Here is a 23,799-nt window from a genome sequence, read left to right as displayed (position 1 = left end):
CTTTATAGTTATCTTTACATGAAAATGTGTTAAGAAATTTGTTCTAGTAGTCCTATGATGACTTTTTCACCTTTTTTCAGCATCATTACAACCCCTGGCAAAAATTATGGAATCACCGGCCTCAGAGGATGTTCATTCAGTTGTTAATTTTGTAGAAAAAAAAGCAGATCACAGACATGACACAAAACTAAAGTCATTTCAAATGGCAACTTTCTGGCTTTAAGAAAACACTATAATAAATCAAGAAAAAAAGATTGTGGCAGTCAGTAACAGTTACTTTTTTAGACCAAGCAGAGGAACAAATATGGAATCACTCAATTCTGAGGAAAAAATTATGGAATCACCCTGTAAATTTTCATCCCCCAAATTAACACCTGCATCAAATCAGATCTGCTCATTGACATTGACCCTATGCCATGACATTGACCCTATGTGTCTTTTTGCAAGGAATGTTTTTGCAGTTTTGCTCTATGGCAAGATGCATTATCATCTTGAAAAATGATTTCATCATCCCCAAACATCCTTTCAATTGTCCAAAATATCAACATAAACTTGTGCATTTATTGATGATGTAATGACAGCCATCTCCCCAGTGCCTTTACCTGACATGCAGCCCCATATCATCAATGACTGTGGAAATTTAGATGTTCTCTTCAGGCAGTCATCTTTATAAATCTCATTGGAAAGGTACCAAACAAAAGTTCCAGCATCATCACCTTGCCCAATGCAGATTTGAGATTCATCACTGAATATGACTTTCATCCAGTCATCCACAGTCCACAATTGCTTTTCCTTAGCCCATTGTAACCTTGTTTTTTTTTCTGTTTAGGTGTTAATGATGGCTTTCATTTAGCTTTTCTGTATGTAAATCCTATTTCCTTTAGGCGGTTTCTTACAGTTCGGTCACAGACGTTGACTCCAGTTTCCTCCCATTCGTTCCTCATTTGTTTTGTTGTACATTTTTCGATTTTGAGACATATTGCTTTAAGTTTTCTGTCTTGACGCTTTGATGTCTTCCTTGGTCTACCAGTATGTTGCCTTTAACAACCTTCCCATGTTGTTTGTATTTGGTCCACAGTTTAGACACAGCTGACTGTGAACAACCAACATCTTTTGCAACATTGCGTGATGATTTACTCTCTTTTAAGAGTTTGATAATCCTCTCCTTTGTTTCAACTGACATCTCTCGTGTTGGAGCCATGATTCATGTCAGTCCACTTGGTGCAACAGCTCTCCAAGGTGTGTTCACATCCTTTTAGATGCAGACTAACGAGCAGATCTGATATGATGCAGGTGTTAGTTTTGGGGATGAAAATTTACAGGGTGATTCCATAATTTTTTCCTCAGAATTGAGTGATTCCATATTTTTTTCCTCTGCTTGGTCTAAAAAAGTAACCGTTACTGACTGCCACAATCTTTTTTTCTTGATTTCTTATAGTGTTTCTTAAAGCCAGAAAGTTGTCATTTGAAATGACTTTAGTTTTGTGATCTGCTTTTTTTCTACAAAATTAAACAACTGAATGAACATCCTCCGAGGCCAGTGATTCCATAATTTTTGCCAGGGGTTGTATATGTAAATATTGCCATTTTGTGCTTGTCCCACACCCAGACTTTTTATCTTCAATGATAAAAATGAATGGTAAAGAAATGTTTTTTTCTAATGTTTAAAATATCTCTGAATAAAATATCAGTAAAATAATCAAAACATAATTGGGGTATTCAATGTCATACAACTGTTGTGATTTTTTTTAAACAAAATGTAGTTGTCCCACACTATTGCCGTAATTTCCACCACAACACTGTAATGTCCCTAAACAGTTTGTATGAAAGATTGTTTGGGTAGTTTCTATGGAGATACACAGTGACATCAGAGCACATGTATATAGCGCCAAATCACAACAAACAGTTGCCCCAAGGCGCTTATATTGTAAGGCAATGGTGTGGTGGAAATTACATTTACAAGGTCAATAGTGCCCGTAGTTAAGAATCACCCATCTCTTCTTGCGCTGTCACTTTTTTGAGAACTGGCTGCTTTAACATAGACTTACAGATGGACTATATGTGGATGACTGATGTAAATAAGTACAGGATACGTTAATAGAGCCATTCCCTGGATTTATGCAACCATTACTAACTGGCATTTCTTGACACAGAAATCTGTTTTGTCCTCTGTTTGGTATTTATGTGCCATTTATGTGCGAAGATTGGAGGGTTAACGTGGGAATTTCATTCAAATAAGGCAGTATATGTTGGTCGCTAACAGTCTGAGGTTCTGATAATAAACTTCTCACAATCACATCTGTTTTTCTGGCAACAAACTGCAAAATTACTGTACAACAGAAAACATAGCAGTTATAGAATATTGCTTCAAAATGTCAAGACCATGAGGTCTGTCTGACTCCTCTATTACTTGACTCATCTTCTAGGAGACTTTCTACTCCACCTTAGCATGGCTCTGGACATGCTACCAATACTTCAAGAGAGAAACGTCCCAAGAGACATCCTAATCAGGTGACACGACCGCCACATCTCACTTATTTTTGCTCCAACAAGCAGCCCTTCTAATTACAGTTCCTTCTGGATGTCAGAGCACCTCATCCTGGTCCTAAAGGACAGGAACTCTTTGAGCGGTTTCATTCTACCCAAAATCTCCTACATGCAAATTGGAAACTGATGGGTTTAGAATTGGATTCAAAACAGTTTTGGGTTACAGCTCAATGTGGAAGCCTGTATATACTCGCGCCCAGCACATGTTTAAAGTCCTCATGAGCTCACCTGCAACAAAGCAGCAGCCAGGTACACGGCCATGAAGATAGGAGTCAGGGTGGTGTGGCCGCTCTTCATCAGTGGATGTGTAGAGGAAAATAAGGTGACCGGGATCACCAAAAGCAGGAGCACCTGAGCAGAGCGGTGATTGGCACCTGAGAAAACATGCAGACAAAAGTGAATGTGACAAGTTGCATAAGAAACACTGTTTTTCTCAAAAGACATAAAATCTAATCTATGTAACAAAAAAGCCCAAAAGAATTTCACAGGTTGAGTGTGTGATAACCAGCTAGAACCCCAAGAGTACTATTTTAGTGTCAGAAAGGGGATTTAATTTACCTGAGACATTATTATCTGAGAATATTGTTGGGAAACTGTGTTTCATATTACAAGCCTGTAACAAATATATTTTTTTAACAAAGTGTGTCATACCAATCGTATGTTGTGTGGTTTTATTAAGCCATTAGTACTGACCTGTACCGCAGAATGTACGACAGGGGTAATAACAGCCTTTGGCCTCCTCTGGAACCTCCCCAGGAGCACAGTGTAAGTGCAGGTGAGTGGAGATCCGGCTGGACTGAATAGCCACCAGGTTTCCCCCGATACCTAAACAGTAGATGTAACACGTGCAAATCAATCTGCTGACAACAATTGGCAATCACTGGAGAACAGGGTGGCCGAGCGGAGAGGACGCTAAAGAAAGCTGCTAACTGTATAATCGGGTTGTTTTAAAAGTTTCCCTGCAATTAGTGAGGTAAACATGGATCTTCTCCATGCTACCAGATGCTTCTAATAACATTTTTGTGTTTTCAGTGATGACATGAAGCGGTTTACCGTTAGCAATTTTTAGCTTGCCCCATACAATTACATCATGTAGCCATTTAGCCCGTGACTGTTTGCATGCTTAATTAATATGTGACACATTAAAACTCTCCTGAGTGAAAAGATAAAACAGAACCATCAAAAACAAAATACCCTTTTTAAATGAATGAGAGCAGATAGTCAGATGAATATCCAAAAACATTAATCTGCAAAGGCTCCTCTTACCTTGCTCACACTTTATGACTCTGTTCATAGTTTTGATATTATGTTCAGTGAGCAATCCTAGTTTTACGTATATATATATATATATATATATATATATATATATATATATTGCAAAACAATGGAATAACTCACCACCAAGTGGTCAGGATAGCATTAACCCTCTGGGGTCCGAGGGCATTTTTTGGACAGTTCACCACCCTGGCCTAAATGTTTTATTATTGCTGTTTAACAGCTCTCCCTGCATCCCACAATCAAGTTTATGTCTCTTTTTCAGGACAACCTGTGCTTTCATAATATATATGGTTTTGTTCTGTTTTACAAGTGTAATAAAGGTTTACAATCAAAAATAAGGAAGTAAAAAGTAAAGCAGAAATTTTCCACACACATTTATTCAAAACACACAGCAAACTATAATAAACACTGTTTTGACACTTTATAAGGTAATTTGAGGTCTTGTGTGAAAGACTGTACAACAAAAAGGTTCAAACAATAAACAAATGCACATTTTGAACAAAATATACAAAATGGTCTATGCGGTTTTTTTGTCTTTGTGGTAAAAGCAACAGAGTTATCCAGTACATTTACATGCAAACTAGTGGAGCAATCCTGATAGTTACACACTCTTGTTTGAGCATGTGAGATTGTCATCATAGGCTCTCCGTCTGCTCCGTCTTCTTTCAGTGATCACTGTGCGTAATGGCGCATTTGGAGCCCAATAGTATGTACTCATTGGAGCACCCAGGGGGCTATTCAAACGGGCCAAATAGTAACATATCACTCCTGAAAACAATCTATGGCTTTCACGTGCGGTGAATCTGCCCTAACGATTGGATTTTGGAAAACCATGTGACGGTGAACCAATTCCGATTGGACACTCACATTGCGCACGTCATCACACAGCTTCTATGAGGAGTACAAAGATGGCCGATGGCTGGCTCGAAAGTTTGCGGAGTTAACTTTTCAGCAAAAAAAAAAAAGTAAGTTTCTATCTCATATCATTAAAAAGTTATTTATAATTTAGTAAAGCTTGGTCTTAGCGGTCGTATACGACGGCGTTGGCCCCGGAGGGATAAACTGTTATTATACGTGTCCAACTTCAACAGATTTTAACCATTTCTTACAGCATTACCATAAAGTTTCAGCTCACAGCACAGAAGTCCCAAAGCAGACAATACGCTAGCAGTGTACGTTAACGGCGGTTGAGCATAAACTGAAAGATTGCCACATCACTTATAACACTGCATAATGAATTGAAAGCACTGATGAATAAAAACGTAGAATGGCACCAGTAACTCCAAAATAAAGCAGCATTTCCGTTTATAATGTGAGTGCATACTTCATCAGATCTGACTCATACATAAGAAAAACAAATAAGCAGCCCGTCAGCCAGGTCTGTTCTTGTGGCGACTTTATCAAATTAGATGCTGCCACCACCTCAGGCTGACGTTTACTTAATTCAATTCATTGTGACTGTGTTTGCCTGGTGACATTTTATTGGAGCGTCACCAGCGGTCCCACTGGGCTCGTAAACAGAGGCGTTATTTCAGAACTGTTCGGATCTGTCTGTCTCAGTCCTCTGGCCTCGCACTATCAATACACATCCACGTCTGCCCTCTGTGCACACTATGGTCTGGGTACTAAAACACACCTCCAATCCATTCCCGTTCATAAAAACATCAGTCATAATTAATCACGGCTGCAATATCTCCCAGACACCAAACCATTAATCCTGTTCCTACAGCTTGAAAATGACCGAGCTTTTTCTTTTCTTTTTTTTTTTTTTTTTTTTGAGTCATATCATTTGTACCAGTATAGGCCGGTCTGCTCTGTGTAAGCCTGATTCCGTCAGATCTCAGAAGTTAAGCAGAGCACCATCTGGTTAGTACTTGGATGGGAGACCTCTTCGGAACATCAGCGGCTTGTGCGTGTGTTTCTCCGGGTGAAACTGGAGTTGCGTCAGGAAGGGCATCCGGCGTAAAACTTGTGCCAATTACCAATGCGGATCTGGCTGCGTCTGCTGTGCCGACCCCATCCTGACGAGCAGTGTCAAGTGAAGGACAGAACACATAATGTGGATTGTTCCAGCTTGCAAATGAGATCCTGTTTGTGCTTTCCTCTGTATTACAATAAGCAGTGGCCTTAGTGGCTACCAGAGCCGAGGCCTTGAATGACAAAAACAAACAAACAAACAAAAGAAAACTAGCATCATGTACCTCAACCATAACGGCTCCTAATTCCATCACGCAAATAATAAGTTGTTCCCTGCAACAAGTTCAGACATGACCAGTGGGCGGCAGACAGATACTTGCTACATTACACAAGCAAAACAAAGTTATTTTTTTAGACTGAGTCTCAACGTTAACTGACATCTGACCTGTTTATCCTCATTATATGCCCTTTAATATGGTGAGCTGCAAAATAATAGCATTTCTTGTTTTTGAGAGACTGTGTTAAACTCGAGGGGCTGCATTTTTTTTTTCCTAGGCTTTAGAAATGATGAAGTCAGCTGTACTGTAGTTAAATTTTCTGGCTGATGGTTGAACAAAACAAGATTTGAAGATGGGAAGTTCGAAATGAATCAAGTTCCACAAACAATTGAAAGAGTAACTGATTAAGTTACTCACTGTATTTTACCCCATGTGTTTTATTGGAAACACCCTACAATGTTTGTCTTTCGGCTACCCCCGTTTGTTTTTTGTTCAAGGTCGCCACAGCGGTTTCAGCACAGGTCCCCATTGGGTGCCAGATGTCCCCCATTGGGTCCTTCCTGATGCAACTCCAGTTTTGCCTGAAGAAACACACACAGCCCCTGGTCCTCCTAAGGCAGGGGTACTCAAGTTCGGTCCTCGAGAGCTACCTTCCTGATATTCTAGTTGTCTCCTTGCTCCAACACACCTGAATCCAATGAAAGACTCGTTAGCAGACTTTTAATGAGCCTTTCATTGGATTCAGGTGTGTTGGAGCAGGGAGACAACTAGAGTATCAGGAAGGTAGCTCTCGAGGACCGAACTTGAGCACCCCTGTCCTAAGAGGTTTCACATCCAAGTACTAATCAGGACAGACTCTGCTTAGCTTCTGAAAACTACTGGGATCAGGTCTACACAAAGCAGACCGGCTGTTTGGTAACACTTTATCACAATGCTAATAAAAAAAAAAAAAAAAAAGTGTTGACATTTTATACTTTAGTTTTTTTATGTACACTGAACCCTTGACCATTTTTGGCAGCAGTTGGCAATTAAATTTTAAAGTCAACACTGAATACTGAGCATTTCTGTAACATGATGGGGCATTCTTAAATTTTACTCATGCACATTAATCCAGCACGACTAACATAAAATTAAAACAGGGGTGGATTTTGAACAATTTAGCATTTGAGTGGGAATCCTGACTTTCTGCCCATCGGCTGGGATGGGCGAACAGAGAACAGCAGGGAGGAAAGGAGGTTCTTTCTGGCATCATTTTTAATCAGAACGGTTGTTCTGACAGGAGGTGTGAGGCTGCAGCAAGGCAACATGGGAGGTGTGGCGTGTGTCTCCTTCTTCCACTAACACTCTCTCGCTCTCTCACGGTAGTTTATATTTACTGAGCTAACATACAAACGTGATAAAACATAATGAAAGAAAGGCATGGAGTGAAGAGTGAAGATTACTTATTTATGAAATTGAGAGATAAAGTAGATGCCTTATCTCAGCGCAAACAAAGAGAGGAAAAAGACAAATATGCAGAGCTGACAAGTAAAGATTAAGAACACCGTCTAGTCAACAAGATGAGGCGCGGACTTGAAATTTGCAGAATAATTAAAGAAAGACATTTTTATTATTATGGAAAGATACTGATATCTTTCCATAAAGATCTAATGAAGCAAAGCACACTCCATTTATTGCCATTCAACATACTGAATGAAAGAGGAACAAAAACAACTAAAAAGGACAAAAACTAACTCAAGTTCAGTCAGTAAAGAGATGGCATTTTTCCTCTTTATCTGAAGTTTAACATCTCACTGCGTATCACACTTTATACTTCGCTGCTGCTTTCCAATTTGCTTGTAGTTCCAATTCCACCTGCACTTTGCTGAACTTGATTTTATGCTTCCATTAGGATGCGCCGTACGGTGTGTTTTAATCAGTTCAAATGTGCGAAAGGTCTCACGTCGTTTGCCTCATTGCTGAACAGCGTGCTGGAAAACAGACCTCAAGCTTTCACCAAATCACATCCTCACCGCAGTAAGCGCGCAAACCAATTATTCAGCGTCACCCTCCATCTATTTAAATGCCGCTAGTTAACAGTGTTTAATTCAAAGCTTATCTTTTGTTGTGACCCGACACCCGTGGCTGCGCCTGCTTGCCGTAGCAGGTGAAACGCCATCGGAAACGGTCGGAGAATGGTATTTATGATGTAAGGCTCGTTAGTCAACTCATGCTAATGAGAATGGAGAGTCCATTAGAGTGCAGATAATGTATGGTGAGAATGTTGACTGAGCACACTCGGTGCATCGCACCCTTTAGATTTATACCTGGGAGCTGCGCAGCGCGAGACAAATAGACTCTACGGCACGATGTCCAGGCTAATGTATAAACACTTTGTCTTTCTCTCAGCTCCAGCGGTCAGACGGCGCATTCATTACAAAACGCAGGGAGAGATAATCCAGACAAACTGCAACGGCTGCGAAACATTCACAGCCTCTACGGCAGCCCGCTGAAAAACGCAATGCTTTTATGAAGCAATGTGACATTTGTAATTATGTCGACTGCAAACTGAGCTTGCGTTCTGGTTCACATGCTCACATTTGACAGTGTGACGAGTAGTTTTATTCACACCTGACTCACAAACCCTCAACACTTTGGCTAAACTCTCACCTACTTTTACATATGTCTGTTATAGTATCCTCTTAAACAGCAGGTGGCAATAGTGAGAAAATGGCTTTCACAAAAGAAGCATCTGTTAAAAGACCGCGTGAACTACCAGTAAAATGTTAACAGCAACTTTATGCTCAAAAAACGTTTTTCCACAGCTGTTTTAATTATCCCCACTGGGAGAGAGGACGATACGAGGGACATTAAAACTGTTTGTGTATCCATCTGTCCATGTGGAGCTACTTCTCAGAAACCACTCAGCGGATTGTCTACATCATGCAAGTAATCAAACCCTGTCCTGATGTCCCTCATATCAAAATCTGGATTTATATAATTCTCAAATATACGAAGTACTGATGCAAAACTGAATTTTTGAGATTACATTTTGATATAAAGTAGTGATCCTGTGCCACTGAGTTGGGGGGAGGGTGGCAAGATTGTTAAGCGCTAAACCTCAAACACATGAAAATGTAAAATGTACAATATGACCCTTTAGTAAGTATCTTATTTAACCCATTAACGCCCCGAATTTATATAGCTGTATATAACAAAATGTTTTGTGTGTGTTTTTGCCTTTAAGTAGATGGTAAATAATGCTGAGATTATTAATTTCACTTTTGCACAAAAACTAGATAGTAATATTGGGTATTCTGGTAATGACTTTATGTTATAATGTTATAATAATAATGATGGTGTTGTATGGCTGGGGTGCCTGGCTGCCTTTTGTTTCTGTCTTCTGTTCTGTCTTTTGTTTTTCCTTCCAGGTGGCATGCGTTCAGGACTGAGTGGCTGTGTGGCTGAGTTATCAGGACCTCACCCTGATCACCTGAGGCTGGTCATGTGCAGCTCGTCAGGACTCACAGCTGTGGTGCATCTTTATGGATTGGGGCATGGTTGCATTTAAGTCTGGAGTACACAGTGTGTATTTGCCAGAGACTCGACCTTGTGACCAGACGGGTGAGATCGTCGTCTAGAGAGCCATCTCATCATCATGGACACTGAGACCGTACCAGGTTTGATGCCATGGTCTGTGAAAGAGGAGGGGGTGAGGTCTCACGCTCGTCAGCACACTTCCTGAGGTACTTTAGGTTTTGTGACTAACATGAGTACAGTCAGTAATGTGGTGTCCCTCACACCTTATTATATTGAGCTGTTATGTTAGTCGTTTAATCAGCTTCCACTGCAGTGGAGAATTGAACTGGTGTTCCATGCCTGCAGGGTGGGAAGCTGATTGGTGATTAAGCCAGGAAGTGTTTGCTGTTTATGTACACCTTTGAGTGGTCTCTCTGTGTGTGGAGTGGTGGACTCACATGATGGTTTCTTCTTTCACAGACTCGGTTGGTCGCGGCCACCTGGGGGGTGTCGGCGGGGTCCTTGGGTCCGAACTGTTCTGGCTCCGGACCGCGTTGTGCTTCTGGGAGCGCACCGTCTGTCCACCTCGCCAGACCGCGCACTTATTTGTTCTGCACATCACTGTTATGTTTATTAAATTCTGTTATCCTTGGTACCGTGCTCTGCTTATTTTATACTGGGTCTTACTTCAAACGCTGGCGGTTTCTCCGCCCGCGTCCGACACATAACAGATGGTATGTTGCCAAATTTGCGACAACAGGCATACAGGTCAATTTGGTAAGTGCCTATTTGAGTCAGAGATTGTAGCCATATATTTCCGACGATGGGCGTTAAGGGGTTAAGATTATACAAGACTATTTTCATCCCTGTACACCAAACAGGTACAGAGCATAGCTGGTTCGATTCTGACCAATAGGTACAGAGGATAGCTGGTTCGATTCTAAGAGACGACTCCCACCCTCTTCATAGTAAGTTTCAGCTGCTCCCCTAAGGTCGGAGGTTCAGGGTACTAGCTTGTAAAACCAAACGTTACAAAATAGTTTTGTGCCAGCAGCCTCAGTGCTGTTAACAAGTAACAGAACTTAAATATAACTTATGTATTTATTTTTTGTATAGTCTCTTTTACCTTGTTTTATGAACAGCACATTTTTATTTATTATTTAGTTTAGTTTTTATCCTTTTGGCTTGGTATGACATTTTTTAGACTTTTATCTATTGATGTTTAACTCATCTTGCTTTTATTCTACTTTGGGGCCGTCTCTGTTGTTCTTTAGCTTTTTAGCACTGCTGTCGCTTTGTCCTTGTTCTGTGTTTTGCTGTGTGTTTACCAAATGAGATGACTCACTCAATGTAAACTAATTTTACCCAAAGGTATAATAATAAATTGAATCTGAATCTTGAATCTGAATTTCAGATCTGCTCCTTGTGAAAGGAAAATTTACTGATTAAAGATTTACACAGTGTTACACAATAAATGTGGCTTTTTAACTGCCGATTATTAAGGCTTAAACAAGTGCACAGCGCAAAAGTCCACTGGTTCACACAACAGGATCACATTTAACCACATAAATTGGAGCTTTCATCCTTCATCTGTTGTATTTCTGAACAGCCTCAGTGCTACATATGTGTTGAAATGATTACTAATTTGCAAATTAATAGACATTTGGCATTATTTTTTATTGGCGTGTAAAAAATAATAATTCTGGCTTGGCAGGGTTCACATTGGCCAGTACTGTAAGAGGAGGAAACACTATATATATTCCAAAAAGAAACCAGTCTCTCCAACTTTAATTAAAGAATTACTGTAAATTATTTAGACCATTAGACTCGCAGTGCTTACTGCATAAAGATATGATGCACTGAAACCATAAAGGGGGAAAAAAGCAGGAGAAAAACAGACTCACCATTGATGGACTGGTGTGTACACTACAATTCCAGCCAGATTAGGGTCAGACACCGTTTTGTCCAAAATGAGCCCTCCAATGCTGCAGAACACAAGAGTTAGGTCATTAGTATGTGCATGTGAGTGAGTCTGACGAGAAAGAGGACAAAAGACAGCAGTGTCCATCTAGGTGGTGTTCAGAACAAATGTGAGCTTCTCTCGAAATGCACAGGTAAGTGCTTCAATCACTGCACAGAGAGCGGGAAGCAGTGAGAAGAAATCTTCATTTGTCTTCACTTTATCACGTCCAGAGCCGGTTATGTGTGCACTCCTGCTCCTCTGTAAAAAGCCTGAGAGATGTGGTATTACCTGAGTGCTGAACTGAGCTCTAGAGAGCGAGAACAAGTGAGACAATCATTTCCCTCGCTGCCGGCAGTATTTGTAAGGCTGCCAGGCTGAAGGGGATCTGATGGTGTACGGGCTCGGGTGCTGCATTTGTTTAGGGGATGAGTCACCGGGTGAAGCAGACAGCACAAGTTGCACATGCAGGATGAAAACTAAACACACACACACCTGCTGATGACCCTAGCGGTGATGACGGCTCCATCCAGAGTACAGCAGGGTGCGGCTAGCTGGATGCTTGGAGGAGATGACGATCCATAGAGGAGTCAGACACATGAAAAAGGCGCAAACCAGCGATGACACATACTGGTAGGAATCTGTGGAAGAGACTGAAACACTCAGTCAAACAGTTAACTCATTTTTCTTGCCCTGATTGGACTTTACCTATCTCAGCATGCACTGCAGAAATGGCTAAGAATCTACCAGAACGGCCTTCAGAACCCATCAAACTTTTGGGGTCATTTTATCCAACAGGGGGGTGGGGAGCAATTTCAGTAAAAATTCAATTATGCTACACAACTCCCTCATACTGGAAACTTAACCTGGCTATTTTAGAACGGCGATCATCACGCCCAACCGTCAGCTGGAAGTTACATAAAATGGTTAAAGGAAAATTCAGATTCTAAACAGCAACATAATAGAGCTGATGTGCACATGGTTATAATGCAGAAGTGGAACGTGAAAGTAGAGCACTGAGAGGAAAACTACAGCCACAGACTTCTCTCGCATTTGTCTCTACAACCATGACTCTTTGTTCAAACTACAATATGGCACAACAGCACTATTTTCAAACCCTAATTAAGGTAAAGCACCTGCTTAGTGCTGGCCAGCACACAGCCACATGGAGACGCAGACGACACGCCAGCCAGCTGTTTCCAGCAGGCTCCTGCTCTAATTACTAAATAGCCATCATTAGGAAACACTTTCAGATTTATTATCTCGATGGTTTCACGCCTAGAGAAAAGAAAGGGACCACTGTTTGGTGCACGCTATAATGGTCTCCTAGAAAATGTGACTGAAGCAGATTTATAGAAGCGGACTTTGGGGAGTGTCCCAAAGTCTGTTTCCCTCTGGAACAAAGCTCCAAACACTGACAGAATCTGGACCTGGTTCTGTTAACAGCCATAGAATAACACAGCTTGGCCAGATTCCCATGAAAGTTTTAGACAGGTTAAAAAATGTTTACACAAAACCTCACTCAGCCAAGCATCCAATGTCAAACTTGTCTGAGGTCTTAATGAAGTGGCCTCATGTATACTTCAGCTTGACACCCCAAGTCTTTGGCAAAATACTGCATGCACATTGACCACATAGACACACACACACACACAAACACACAGTCATGTTCTGACTCTGGCGATGTAGGTAATTATCAGGGAGCCAGTATTAAAAAAAAGCCTAATTAAATTCACCGTGATTCAACACAACATTGTCATTTTTGTGGCGTTTTTATTTTGTATCCAAGTGCAGCAACCTTTAGAAACAGAGAAATGGGAAATAAACTACATGCCTATAAAACAGGTCCGGAAGCACTTTACAATTATGACTCACATTCAACCCAAACACTGACGCTAGCAGTTTATCTGTAAGGTGACCCTGCACAGTGGGAACAATTTGGGGCACATTGTCTTGCACAAACAGCGCATGGTGGGATGCTTGTGAGCTTTGGAGTTTGCTTTCATGACAGATGTTTTTCACACCCCTCATTTTTAATTCCTCTGTGTAATAATGTGTGTTCATATCTATAAAAAAAGTTGACTTGGCTCCTGCAACTAACTACTACATTTTAAATCTGTTAAACACATGATTTCAATATTATTAGTTGAGGCTGAGCTGGCCCATTAGTTTCCATTATGCGGGAAACAGCCAGCGTGAACGGTCTGGAGAACAAGAGAGCCACTGTGCTGAGGACTGACACAACCAGATAGCTTCCTGAACCTGGCCCGGCCACAAAAAAAAAAAGAAATCTGACTTCAAAATCTACCGCTCACTGGTAAACCGTTCCCAGGGTTAGTTAGAGATGCTGGATGGAAATAATGTAAAGTGATTTCACATAAGTGTGGATGGGACACAAAGTAAAATGTGCCGGGAATAATGGAGACTGTTCATCACTGCTTTAGTTAGGAAACAGTGACCTCTTATGGTTAACTGGGGGAGGATGCATCTCACTACAAGTAATTTCAAGAAACAGAAATCTGATGATCAGTCCACACAATCTACCATCTGCTTCTGAACAAGTACGCACGCATTCAGCTCAATGCTCACATTCTGTACTGATGAAATCTGGATTTATTCACTTGACTGGCTGTTAAAAACACCTGAAATAAAATTCTTTATTTTTAGAGCATGAAATTCAATAAACAGAAGAGGTACGGCAAACAAAAGTGGTTGGCGGCTTCTATGTTTAGGTCTGTGATACTCGTAATCTGAATGCCTTTCCATAATTAAGAATGTATTCCCATAAATCCTTCTGCCTGTTACACCTCCACAGGATCATTTCTTTAACTTCCTCAAAGTACATAAGACCGTGATTTCTTACTTAAAGTATTATAACTGTCTTGTGTTATGCCAGTGATTTTCAACCTTTTTTGAGCCGCGGCACCCTTTTTATATTTACAAAATCCTGCGGCACACCACCAACCAAAATAATATTATAATGCTATTACCTCTGGTTTGCGCAAAACCCAAATATCATTATTATTATTAATAGAAAATCGATACAGAAAACACCGCATTTTGAAAATCCTCAACATTTTGCGCTCTGATCTCAAGTAGGGGCTGTCACGATTAGAATTTCTGGAGACGATTAATTGTCAGACAAATAATTGCGATTGACGATATATTGTCTATTTTTTTTTCTTTTTTCCCCTTCTTTATATTCTACTATTGTAGTATATTACACAACTCTGGAAGAACGTTTGGCTTCTGTGAGTGGAGAAACTGTGAATGGTGCAACATTTTTATTTTATCTTCATTTTACATACAGTCCCACTTTTTCTGATTTGTGGTTGTTTCTGTTGCATTTCTGAAATTGTTTCTCCTCATAAGTCACGTTTTGTGCTTAAACACTGCATTAAGCTCAAGACTGAACAAATAAATACCTTTGGAAAATAACAGCTGTTAAAGTTCAGAGTTCTCACCTGCTTTTTGTGATCTGTGCGTCTGAACATTGTTTTTTTTTGTGGCTCAGTTCAGTCATATATTCTCATTTTTTAAATATGTTTTTAAAGATATTTGACCATTTATTTCATCTCATGATCTCATAAATTCAGCATACGACGTGCACATGGTGTGAACAGGCAGAATCAACACCTTTAGAGAAAGTTCAGAGAGAAGTAAAGGCAGCTTCACGTTTCCGTTTTGTTAACGTCACTCGGGTTAAAATCCTCTTCTGCTCCGCGCTCGCTGCGCACTGAATGTGTCGCGCCTGCATTCAGGAATCTCCCTCACCCACCCCCTCCCTGCAGTCTGCAGCCTTTAACTCCGCGCGCGGCGCACACAGGCACAGACACACACACCGACAGCTCCGCATTTAGACGGCTTTTGAAGGAGACGGCACTGTTTTAATCGGCCGTCAGCCTCCTTGTGTATTGCCCGCCTTAAGACGAGAGCGAGGCTGCAGCACGTTTGACGTCAGATTCTGTCGTTTTATGCTTTGTGGATAAAATAAATAATTCACGGTAATCGCGAATATGAAAAATAATCGCGAATATGAAAAATACCCACGGCACCCCTGACGATCGATCGCGGCACCCTGGTTGAGAATCACTGTGTTATACAACCTTCAGCGTCATGATGAGGAGTGTAATGGCTTGTCAATCACAACAATACCAGAACAACAACAACAAAAAAAAAAAATGGTACAAAGGCTGTAAGAGAAAACTGATTATCATGAATCACCACAGGTTTGTAATTTCACCTCCGTGTGCCACCACAATCCAGTTGAATTGGGGGGGGCAAGCTTGAAACACATCTTAACTTTAATTCCAGGGATTTAAAAAATATGGTATTAAGAATATTCGTGTGAGCTTCAGTCACAATTTTTTTGTGTATATGATAAGGCACAAAATGTATAAGATTTTCAACAAATGTGAATTGAGCATCGTAAATGAGTGACTGGGTTTCACCAAGAACCACTCAGGACCACCCACTTCACTGAATACAGTATTCACGACTGGAGTTTCTTATCCCCCGTAGCTGTTTTTGTTGGTCAGACTAAGCTGGCTTTTTTCTAATGCCAACCTGAACCAAACAGCCACAAAAAAGGATCAATCTTAAACCTTCCTGCTTTAAATTTTAAAAGCGTAATAAATGTGTCATTGAATAGCTCCTAATTTATCAACCAAAATGTTCAAAGTCATGGTACGCCACTGGTGAGGGGAACGCTTGGCACACAATGTGCGTACTCATTGCGTAATACATTTCCCAATAACACTAAATGGGACTTCAAACCTTTAATCGATTTGCCTGGATAGTTTGTATGTAGGTGGAATGTGAGCACACTGTTCTGCTTTGAAGAGCAACGATGAGTTCGTAGTGTTAGCACATCCTACACATGTGGTTCCTCAGCTGTCACCTTCAACACAGGTCAACCATATTTTCCCCAGCTAGGTAACAGGCAAGAGTGGTTTTTAGAGGATTAACTGATGGGCAAAGAGCACGAAACCCGGACACAGCACACGTTATCAAAAACATTTTAGCATCCATAACACAGTGTGACTTCTGGTCGCATTCATTCACCTACTTAGGCACTGGTAAAGGCCCTGGCTGATCCAAGCCAAGATCGCCAAGGTTATAAGGTCGCCAAAACTTGCTGCAATGGGTGTGGCCACGTTGTCTGGGTTAATCCCAGTCTTCTTCGACCCCACAATCACCCCCACCATGATGATACCTAAACATGACATGAGAAGGGTGGAGTGCTTTAGTCATGGTCTACAATTGTGTCATGTGGTGACCTTCAGACATTCATTGATAAATTATCAAAGAAACAGCCATCAAAATCATTTTATTCTTTGCATATGAAAATGTGTATTGGTTAGTGTTTTGCCAGAGGGCACGAATGACCAGCAGTCTCTCCAGGGACAGTGTGTTACAGTTTATTTTAAACACTGGCGACTCAGTCGTGGTTTGTATGTTTACCCTGCAGCAGGGAAGCAATAAAGGCCGTGGCAACGCTGCTTGAGCACAGCAACACAGCATGGCTCATCTGGAACTTTCCCTCTGGTATCCAACCGAGAACCACAGCTGCTACAGCTGCCAGAAAACCCACAACAGTGGCCTGAACCTTGAGGGTACAGTGAGAGAGAGAGACAGAGAGAGAGACCTTGAGTGAAAACAGAATAAACTGAAACAGACATAACAAGCAGTGCTCTCATTGATGTAGGCATTACTGTGCAGTTCAGGCAGGAGAAGAGCCAAACAAACAAGGATCACAAGGAAAAAAAAATACAACGCTCATTTTAAATATCAACACTGACAGGCCATACTTTCTCAAAAAAAACTGCCACATGTCCAAAAATAAAGTTATCTCAAATGTTCAGTTAAACACAAACTGTGACTGTGGCTTTTTGGGACTATAATTGTGTTGTGAAATGTTGCCTCGTGGACTTCCTGAATCATATTCTTGAGAATGTTTAGACTCCTGCTGAGGACATGATTTTTGCACAGCTGGCACAAAGACCTGACCTGAAACCTCACAAAGCTTTTGGCCCTGACGCCTTTACGGAGCTCATCTTGACCACACTGTGTTTATAATGTGTGATAATGCCCAAAGAGTTCTTACATGATAAGTAACAATGCTGCGATGGCTGAAAATACTGTATGAACATCACCTCCCACTACTTATTATAATACGACACCGTGGCAGAGTGACACTTATGGTGTCATAAAACAGGCAAACGGCTCATCAAAACACTTCAGTGTAGCACTGTTAATCTGTTTATCAGTGTGTGGATTCACACAGCACACAAACTGTAAACACTTAAACAGCACTACTAATAAATCAAATCAATTTTATTTATATACTGCCAAATCATAACAAACAGTTGCCCCAAGGCGCTTTATATTGTAAGGCAAAGCCATACAATAATTACAGAAAAACCCCACGGTCAAAACGACCCCCTGTGAGCAAGCACTTGGCGCCAGTGGGAAGGAAAACTCCCTTTTAACAGGAAGAAACCTCTAGCAGAAACCAGGCTCAGGGAGGGCAGTCTTCTGCTGGGACTGGTTGGGGCTGAGGGAGAGAACCAGGAAAAAGACATGCTGTGGAGGGGAGCAGAGATCAATCACTAATGATTAAATGCAGAGTGGTGCATACAGAGCAAAAAGAGAAAGAAACACTCAGTGCATCATGGGAACCCCCCAGCAGTCTAAGTCTATAGCAGCAGAGGGTGTCTGTCTCCCTGATCCGAATTGGGAGCTGGTTCCAGAGGAGAAGAGCCTGAAAGCTGAAGGCTCTGCCTCCCATTCTACTCTTACAAACCCTAGGAACTACAAGTAAGCCTGCAGTCTGAGAGCGAAGCGCTCTATTGGGGTGATATGGTACTATGAGGTCCCTAAGATAAGATGGGCCCTGATTATTCAAAACCTTATAAGTAAGAAGAAGAATTTTAAATTCTATTCTAGAATTAACAGGAAGCCAATGAAGAGAGGCCAATATGGGTGAGATATGCTCTCTCCTTCTAGTCCCCGTTAGTACTCTAGCTGCAGCATTTGAATTAACTGAAGGCTTTTCAGGGAACTTTTAGGACAACCTGATAATAATGAATTACAATAGTCCAGCCTAGAGGAAATAAATGCATGAATTAGTTTTTCAGCATCACTCTGAGACAAGACCTTTCTAATTTTAGAGATATTGCGCAAATGCAAAAAAGCAGTCCTACATATTTGCTTAATATGCGCATTGAAGGACATATCCTGATCAAAAATGACTCCAAGATTTCTCACAGTAATACTAGAGGTCAGGGTAATGCCATCCAGAGTAAGGATCTGGTTAGACACCATGTTTCTAAGATTTGTGGGGCCAAGTACAATAACTTCAGTTTTACCCTAATTTAAATGCAGGAAATTAGAGGTCATCCATGTCTTTATGTCTGTAAGACATTCCTGCAGTTTAGCTAATTGGTGTGTGTCCTCTGGCTTCATGGATAGATAAAGCTGGGTATCATCTGCATAACAATGAAAGTTTAAGCAATGTTTTCTAATAATACTGCCTAAGGGAAGCATGTATAAAGGGAATAAAATTGGTCCTAGCACAGAACCTTGTGGAACTCCATAATTAACCTTAGTCTGTGAAGAAGATTCCCCATTTACATGAACAAATTGTAATCTATTAGATAAATATGATTCAAACCACCGCAACGCAGTGCCTTTAATACCTATGGCACGCTCTAATCTCTGTAATAAAATTTTATGGTCAACGGTATCAAAAGCAGCACTGAGGTCTAACAGGACAAGCACAGAGATGACTCCACTGTCTGAGGCCATAAGAAGATCATTTGTAACCTTCACTAATGCTGTTTCTGTACTATGATCAATTCTAAAACCTGACTGAAACTCTTCAAATAGACCATTCCTCTGCAGATGATCAGTTAGCTGTTTTACAACTACCCTTTCAAGAATTTTTGAGAGAAAAGGAAGGTTGGAGATTGGCCTATAATTAGCTAAGATAGCTGGGTCAAGTGATGGCTTTATAAGTAATGGTAAATAGTAGAGAATGGATGACCAATCACCATGACTGTTACTGTGCACAATACTAATGTTAAATTACAGGCTTTTTATGACCAAATACGTCATAAAAAAACATTAAATGTTTTTAAAACTGTATGCACAACACAAAGACCTGCACTGACACCTTAAAGATAGCAAATATAGATTTTAATCTTAATTAATAGACACTGTTAGTCTGATATTTAAGCAGTTCTATGACTGTTACAGCACATAAAGCAGTTACGGTAGTTGAACATTGCATTATGGGAGTTTACCTGCTTCAGTGCCAGGTTGCCAATGATTAGATTCCACTTCTCTATAGGAGAATCCATCTTCCCCACATTCACCTGTGTTGTGAAAAAGATGAGTGACATAAAAAAAAAAAAAAAAACTAAAATCCCATAAATTCTTGGGGAATAAAAGTAAAGAAACCATCATTTGTTGTAATTTTATTAAAGTTGAGGTTAAAGATGTGCATGATGAACCCCTTCCTTTTAGAGGGGTCACAATGTAAAATGCACAGGCACATAAATTACACACACACATGCGCACGTTTTTTTTAAAGAATATGTCACCTTATTTTCCATGCAGTATATTACTGCATATAGTATTATTATGCAGTATGTTTAATCGCTTTTTGGCGATGTAGGATATTTTGGTTTTATTGTTCTGAAATTGCTGCACTTTGTCGATTTCCTCATTTAAAGTGCTGCGTAAATAAATTATTATTATTGCCATCTACAAACTTAATTATTTTAAGACAAATCATGAAAGGTGCATAAAAGACTAAAGTCTTTGTAATTAGAGCAGTCCTCCTGGCTATAAACACGTTTTCCCTCTCTTGCTAACTGCCATCATAGAGAATATCAGCCAACCCCCCCCAAAAAACAAGCAAACAAAAAAATGTATTGTGCCTGATGTGCAGATATTTTGTGCGACAGCCTCTGGAAGTATAAGAAAGGCTTTAAGGCTTTTAAGTCAGTCTACCGTTTTCATTTATTGTGCTTTGTCACATATGTAATTAGCTTGTTATTCTACACCACCAGTGTAGATCACCTGTGTCCATTCTCCATGTACATCCACGGTTATGTCAAGAAGGGCATCTAGCATACAAAAAACAAACAACAAAACAAACAAAAAGATTTGTCAACATGCTGCTCCATACTGAATCCACTGTAGTGACTCCAAGCAAAAAAAAAAAAAAAAAATTTAAAGAGAGAGAGAGAAAAACAAAAAAAACACAGATGGCAAAGGTACATCCTTAATTATCACCACTTTTCTTGGTCGAGTATTTGTCTTGACAGTGAGACAGTCATTTGAAGACTTGGTTGAACAACAGTGCTGAGTATCAGCTCACACTGAGCTCTGCTGACCGTGTTGACGAGAGCGCTGTGAATGTGGAGCCTGTGTGCAGAGAGCCAGGGGCCAACAGGAAGAGCCAAAAAACCAACAGAGAGGGAATCCTGCACTTCTCTCTGACAGGGTTTGACCAACAGACACAAACACAAGTCCTTTCAGACGTTAATGATGTCACAGGCATCATCAACCCCGGCACTGACTGCATTTCAATTCACGGCTTCAGCTCCAACACGGCTCAATTCTAAACTTTTACATCGTGTGTGTGTGTGCAATCAGGTGGGCGGGCGATAACTGCTGCAGCACAAAGTCACACCTGTAACAACAAGCAGTCCATCTATTCCGCTGCCTTGTTTTACTGTTTGTGCTTTTACATCAGAGTAGTTTGCAAGCAACTACAAGAGTCTTCAATGGCCTCAATGCCAGTTCTCTGCTGCATTTTTTCCTCACTCACGATCATGTCTGCTGTAAAGAGTGCACTGGAAATTTATCACCCACTCCCAGTATGTGCTGCTTCCAAGTGGCTCTTAATCAAAACACAGATTTAAAAAGCATAATTTATCCAATAAATAAATAAATCTTATATGGTTGGCACATCAGACACAACAAGCATCGTCTACAGGAGGTTGCTCTCAACTGTGCACCTGCCTTACTGGCAATGTGACTCAATCCACTCTCGTGTGCAGGGGCGTAGGTTTGCATATGGACCATAGGGACAAGTCACAACCAATATTTTGGGATGGCAAAATAGTCCCTACCAATATTTAGCATTTTTTTAATATAACAAAATCATTCACTATTTTTTGCGAACTCGATACTATAATTTTAGTCGTCATGTTTTGTGTTTTCAACGTGCCAGAGTGACAGGGTTACCCATGTTGCAATTTCATTGGCTCACATTCTTCTATCTCGTGGCAGGCAGTGCTTCATTTGTAAAGTGGGAGGTCCCAGAGCGCAGAGGATGGGTGGCTCCGGTGCAGTGTTGCCAGATGTACGATAATTATCGTATTTGTACGATAGTTTTGCCCTCTGTATGATGTACGATCAATAATGGGAAAAAATCCAATATGTACGATAATTTCAGTTGGTTGCCCAAACACGCATCTCTCTCTGACACCCAAGAATCATTTTGCAGGCGTTGCACTCAGGCGGCATCAAAGACACACCACACACAGGGCTGCTGCTGGCTCTGGGCGACCGTCATTTGAAAGCCCGCCCCCTCTCATACAGAGTAATGAGTTCCCATCCAATCTCTGCCGTGACAGGAAGATTCCCCAACCAACATCTTTTTTTTCTTCAAAACTTTATTTCAACAAATGCAATAACAAACGAACAAAACACAAGAGCAAAGAGATATACAAGAAAAATAAAAAGTTCAAGTTCCTTATGGTGGTGTCAACATTTTTTCTGTGTTCAACAAAATCTGCACAAGTGTCCATGGCATCGGATGATGACAGCGACCTCGAGGTTGAATTCAACTCTTTCTAGTCTGGTAATTAACACGTTTGTGTCCCTTCACAGAAAAAAAAAAAAAATCTTTCTAGTCTGGTAGTGCATTTGCATTCTTTTTGTGCCATAGTTTCCCCATTACTATAATTACTGTTTAAAAATGTGACATAAAATTCTTTGTAAATTAAAAAAAAAAAAAAACGCTAAAATAGCTACGTTGTATGCGTTTTGTTTGTGTACGATAATTTCTCCCAAAATACGATAATTTTGAGGTTTGGTACGATAGTTTCATATTTCATATCTGTCAACACTGCTCCGGTGCAGAAAAACAAGAAGGGCGGGGGGGGGCTTGAGAACAATGCTGTGCACCACACTTAAACTGCACACCCACACAAACACACCTTCACAAATGACACTAACACCCTGCCCTTTCCTCAAAAATTACTACATTTATGTTTGCTGTCTGTCTCTGTACTTTTCTGTCACTTTTGCGCTCTTTTTCATACTTTTCCCTTCAAAAGTCACCGAACGCACTTTACCGTAATATATGCACCATATAGCATACTGTTGGAAAGCACGGGTTCTTGGCTTGCTGTCAGTGTTGAAATTTTACGTTTACCGTAATATATGCACCATATAGCATACTGTTGGAAAGCACGGGTTCTTGGCTTGCTGTCAGTGTTGAAATTTTACGTTTACCGTAATACACCATATATCATTGAAAAGCCCTTTTTTTTGGCAAATTAGGTTGCCAGATACCTACAACTGCATTATTGATGAAGAGAATAGATTATACATCTTGGTTGCAAAAACTTATTCTTTTTTTTTTTTGTTAGCTCCACAAGTATTTTTTTGTTGTCTTGTTCTCTCAGGTGTAGGCCTATAGAATAGATTCGTGATTTTGGGTGCAATTTTGTTATTTAAGCTATTTGTTTGTTTGCCTACACACTTAATAATGTAAATAAAGTGTTAAATTATTCAGCATTATGTCGTCACATGTTATGTATTATGCTGTACTTGTACGTCTAATGGTATGAGTGGGTTAGGAGGTGGTGGTGGTACTGTCCCTACCAAAGCTGAGACCAAACCTACGGCCTTGCTCGTGTGCACTTTACCGAGTAAATAATATTGGTGCTCATGATAGGAAGGTGTGCAAACAAAGATAACGCAGATATTGTTCTTGTCAGTCATTCTGCGTCAGAGATGCTGCACAAATAATTCATTGATTTCACAACATAGAGCCTCCGGTTTATACACTGCTGAAAATAAAGAAAGAAGAAAAAAACGAAGTATTACAGTCTGTAACTGTCTGCGCTTGAGATATAAAAATGACCCTCCTCACTTGAAGGAAAAAAGTTCCTAATCTGCAAATCTTACACAGTTAAAAAAAAAAACAAAAAAAAAAAACACTCATTTTGCCTTAATCATTTTCACTTGAAACTGTTTGACACAATTTTAACTGGAAGCTGACAACGCTGCACCGAC

At 40.4% G+C, this 23,799-nt stretch overlaps 1 protein-coding gene across 1 annotated transcript in view; it reads right to left on the bottom strand.

Annotated features, from left to right (window-relative positions):
* slc41a2b (solute carrier family 41 member 2b) overlaps window positions 1-23,799 on the bottom strand; it is a 42,665-nt gene that overhangs the window by 11,473 nt on the left and 7,393 nt on the right. Inside the window, 9 exon segments of the mRNA XM_034163759.1 lie at window positions 2,776-2,921; window positions 3,241-3,372; window positions 5,535-5,542; window positions 11,423-11,503; window positions 11,974-12,000; window positions 12,002-12,119; window positions 16,547-16,693; window positions 16,942-17,086; window positions 19,785-19,856. Coding sequence (XP_034019650.1) covers window positions 2,776-2,921; window positions 3,241-3,372; window positions 5,535-5,542; window positions 11,423-11,503; window positions 11,974-12,000; window positions 12,002-12,119; window positions 16,547-16,693; window positions 16,942-17,086; window positions 19,785-19,856 — 876 coding nt within the window.

The sequence above is a fragment of the Thalassophryne amazonica genome, chromosome 22, assembly GCF_902500255.1.
Source record: "Thalassophryne amazonica chromosome 22, fThaAma1.1, whole genome shotgun sequence".
Lineage (NCBI taxonomy): Eukaryota > Metazoa > Chordata > Actinopteri > Batrachoidiformes > Batrachoididae > Thalassophryne > Thalassophryne amazonica.
The sequence above is the reverse complement of the archived record's forward strand: the minus strand, read 5'-3'. Positions and strand labels throughout refer to the sequence as shown.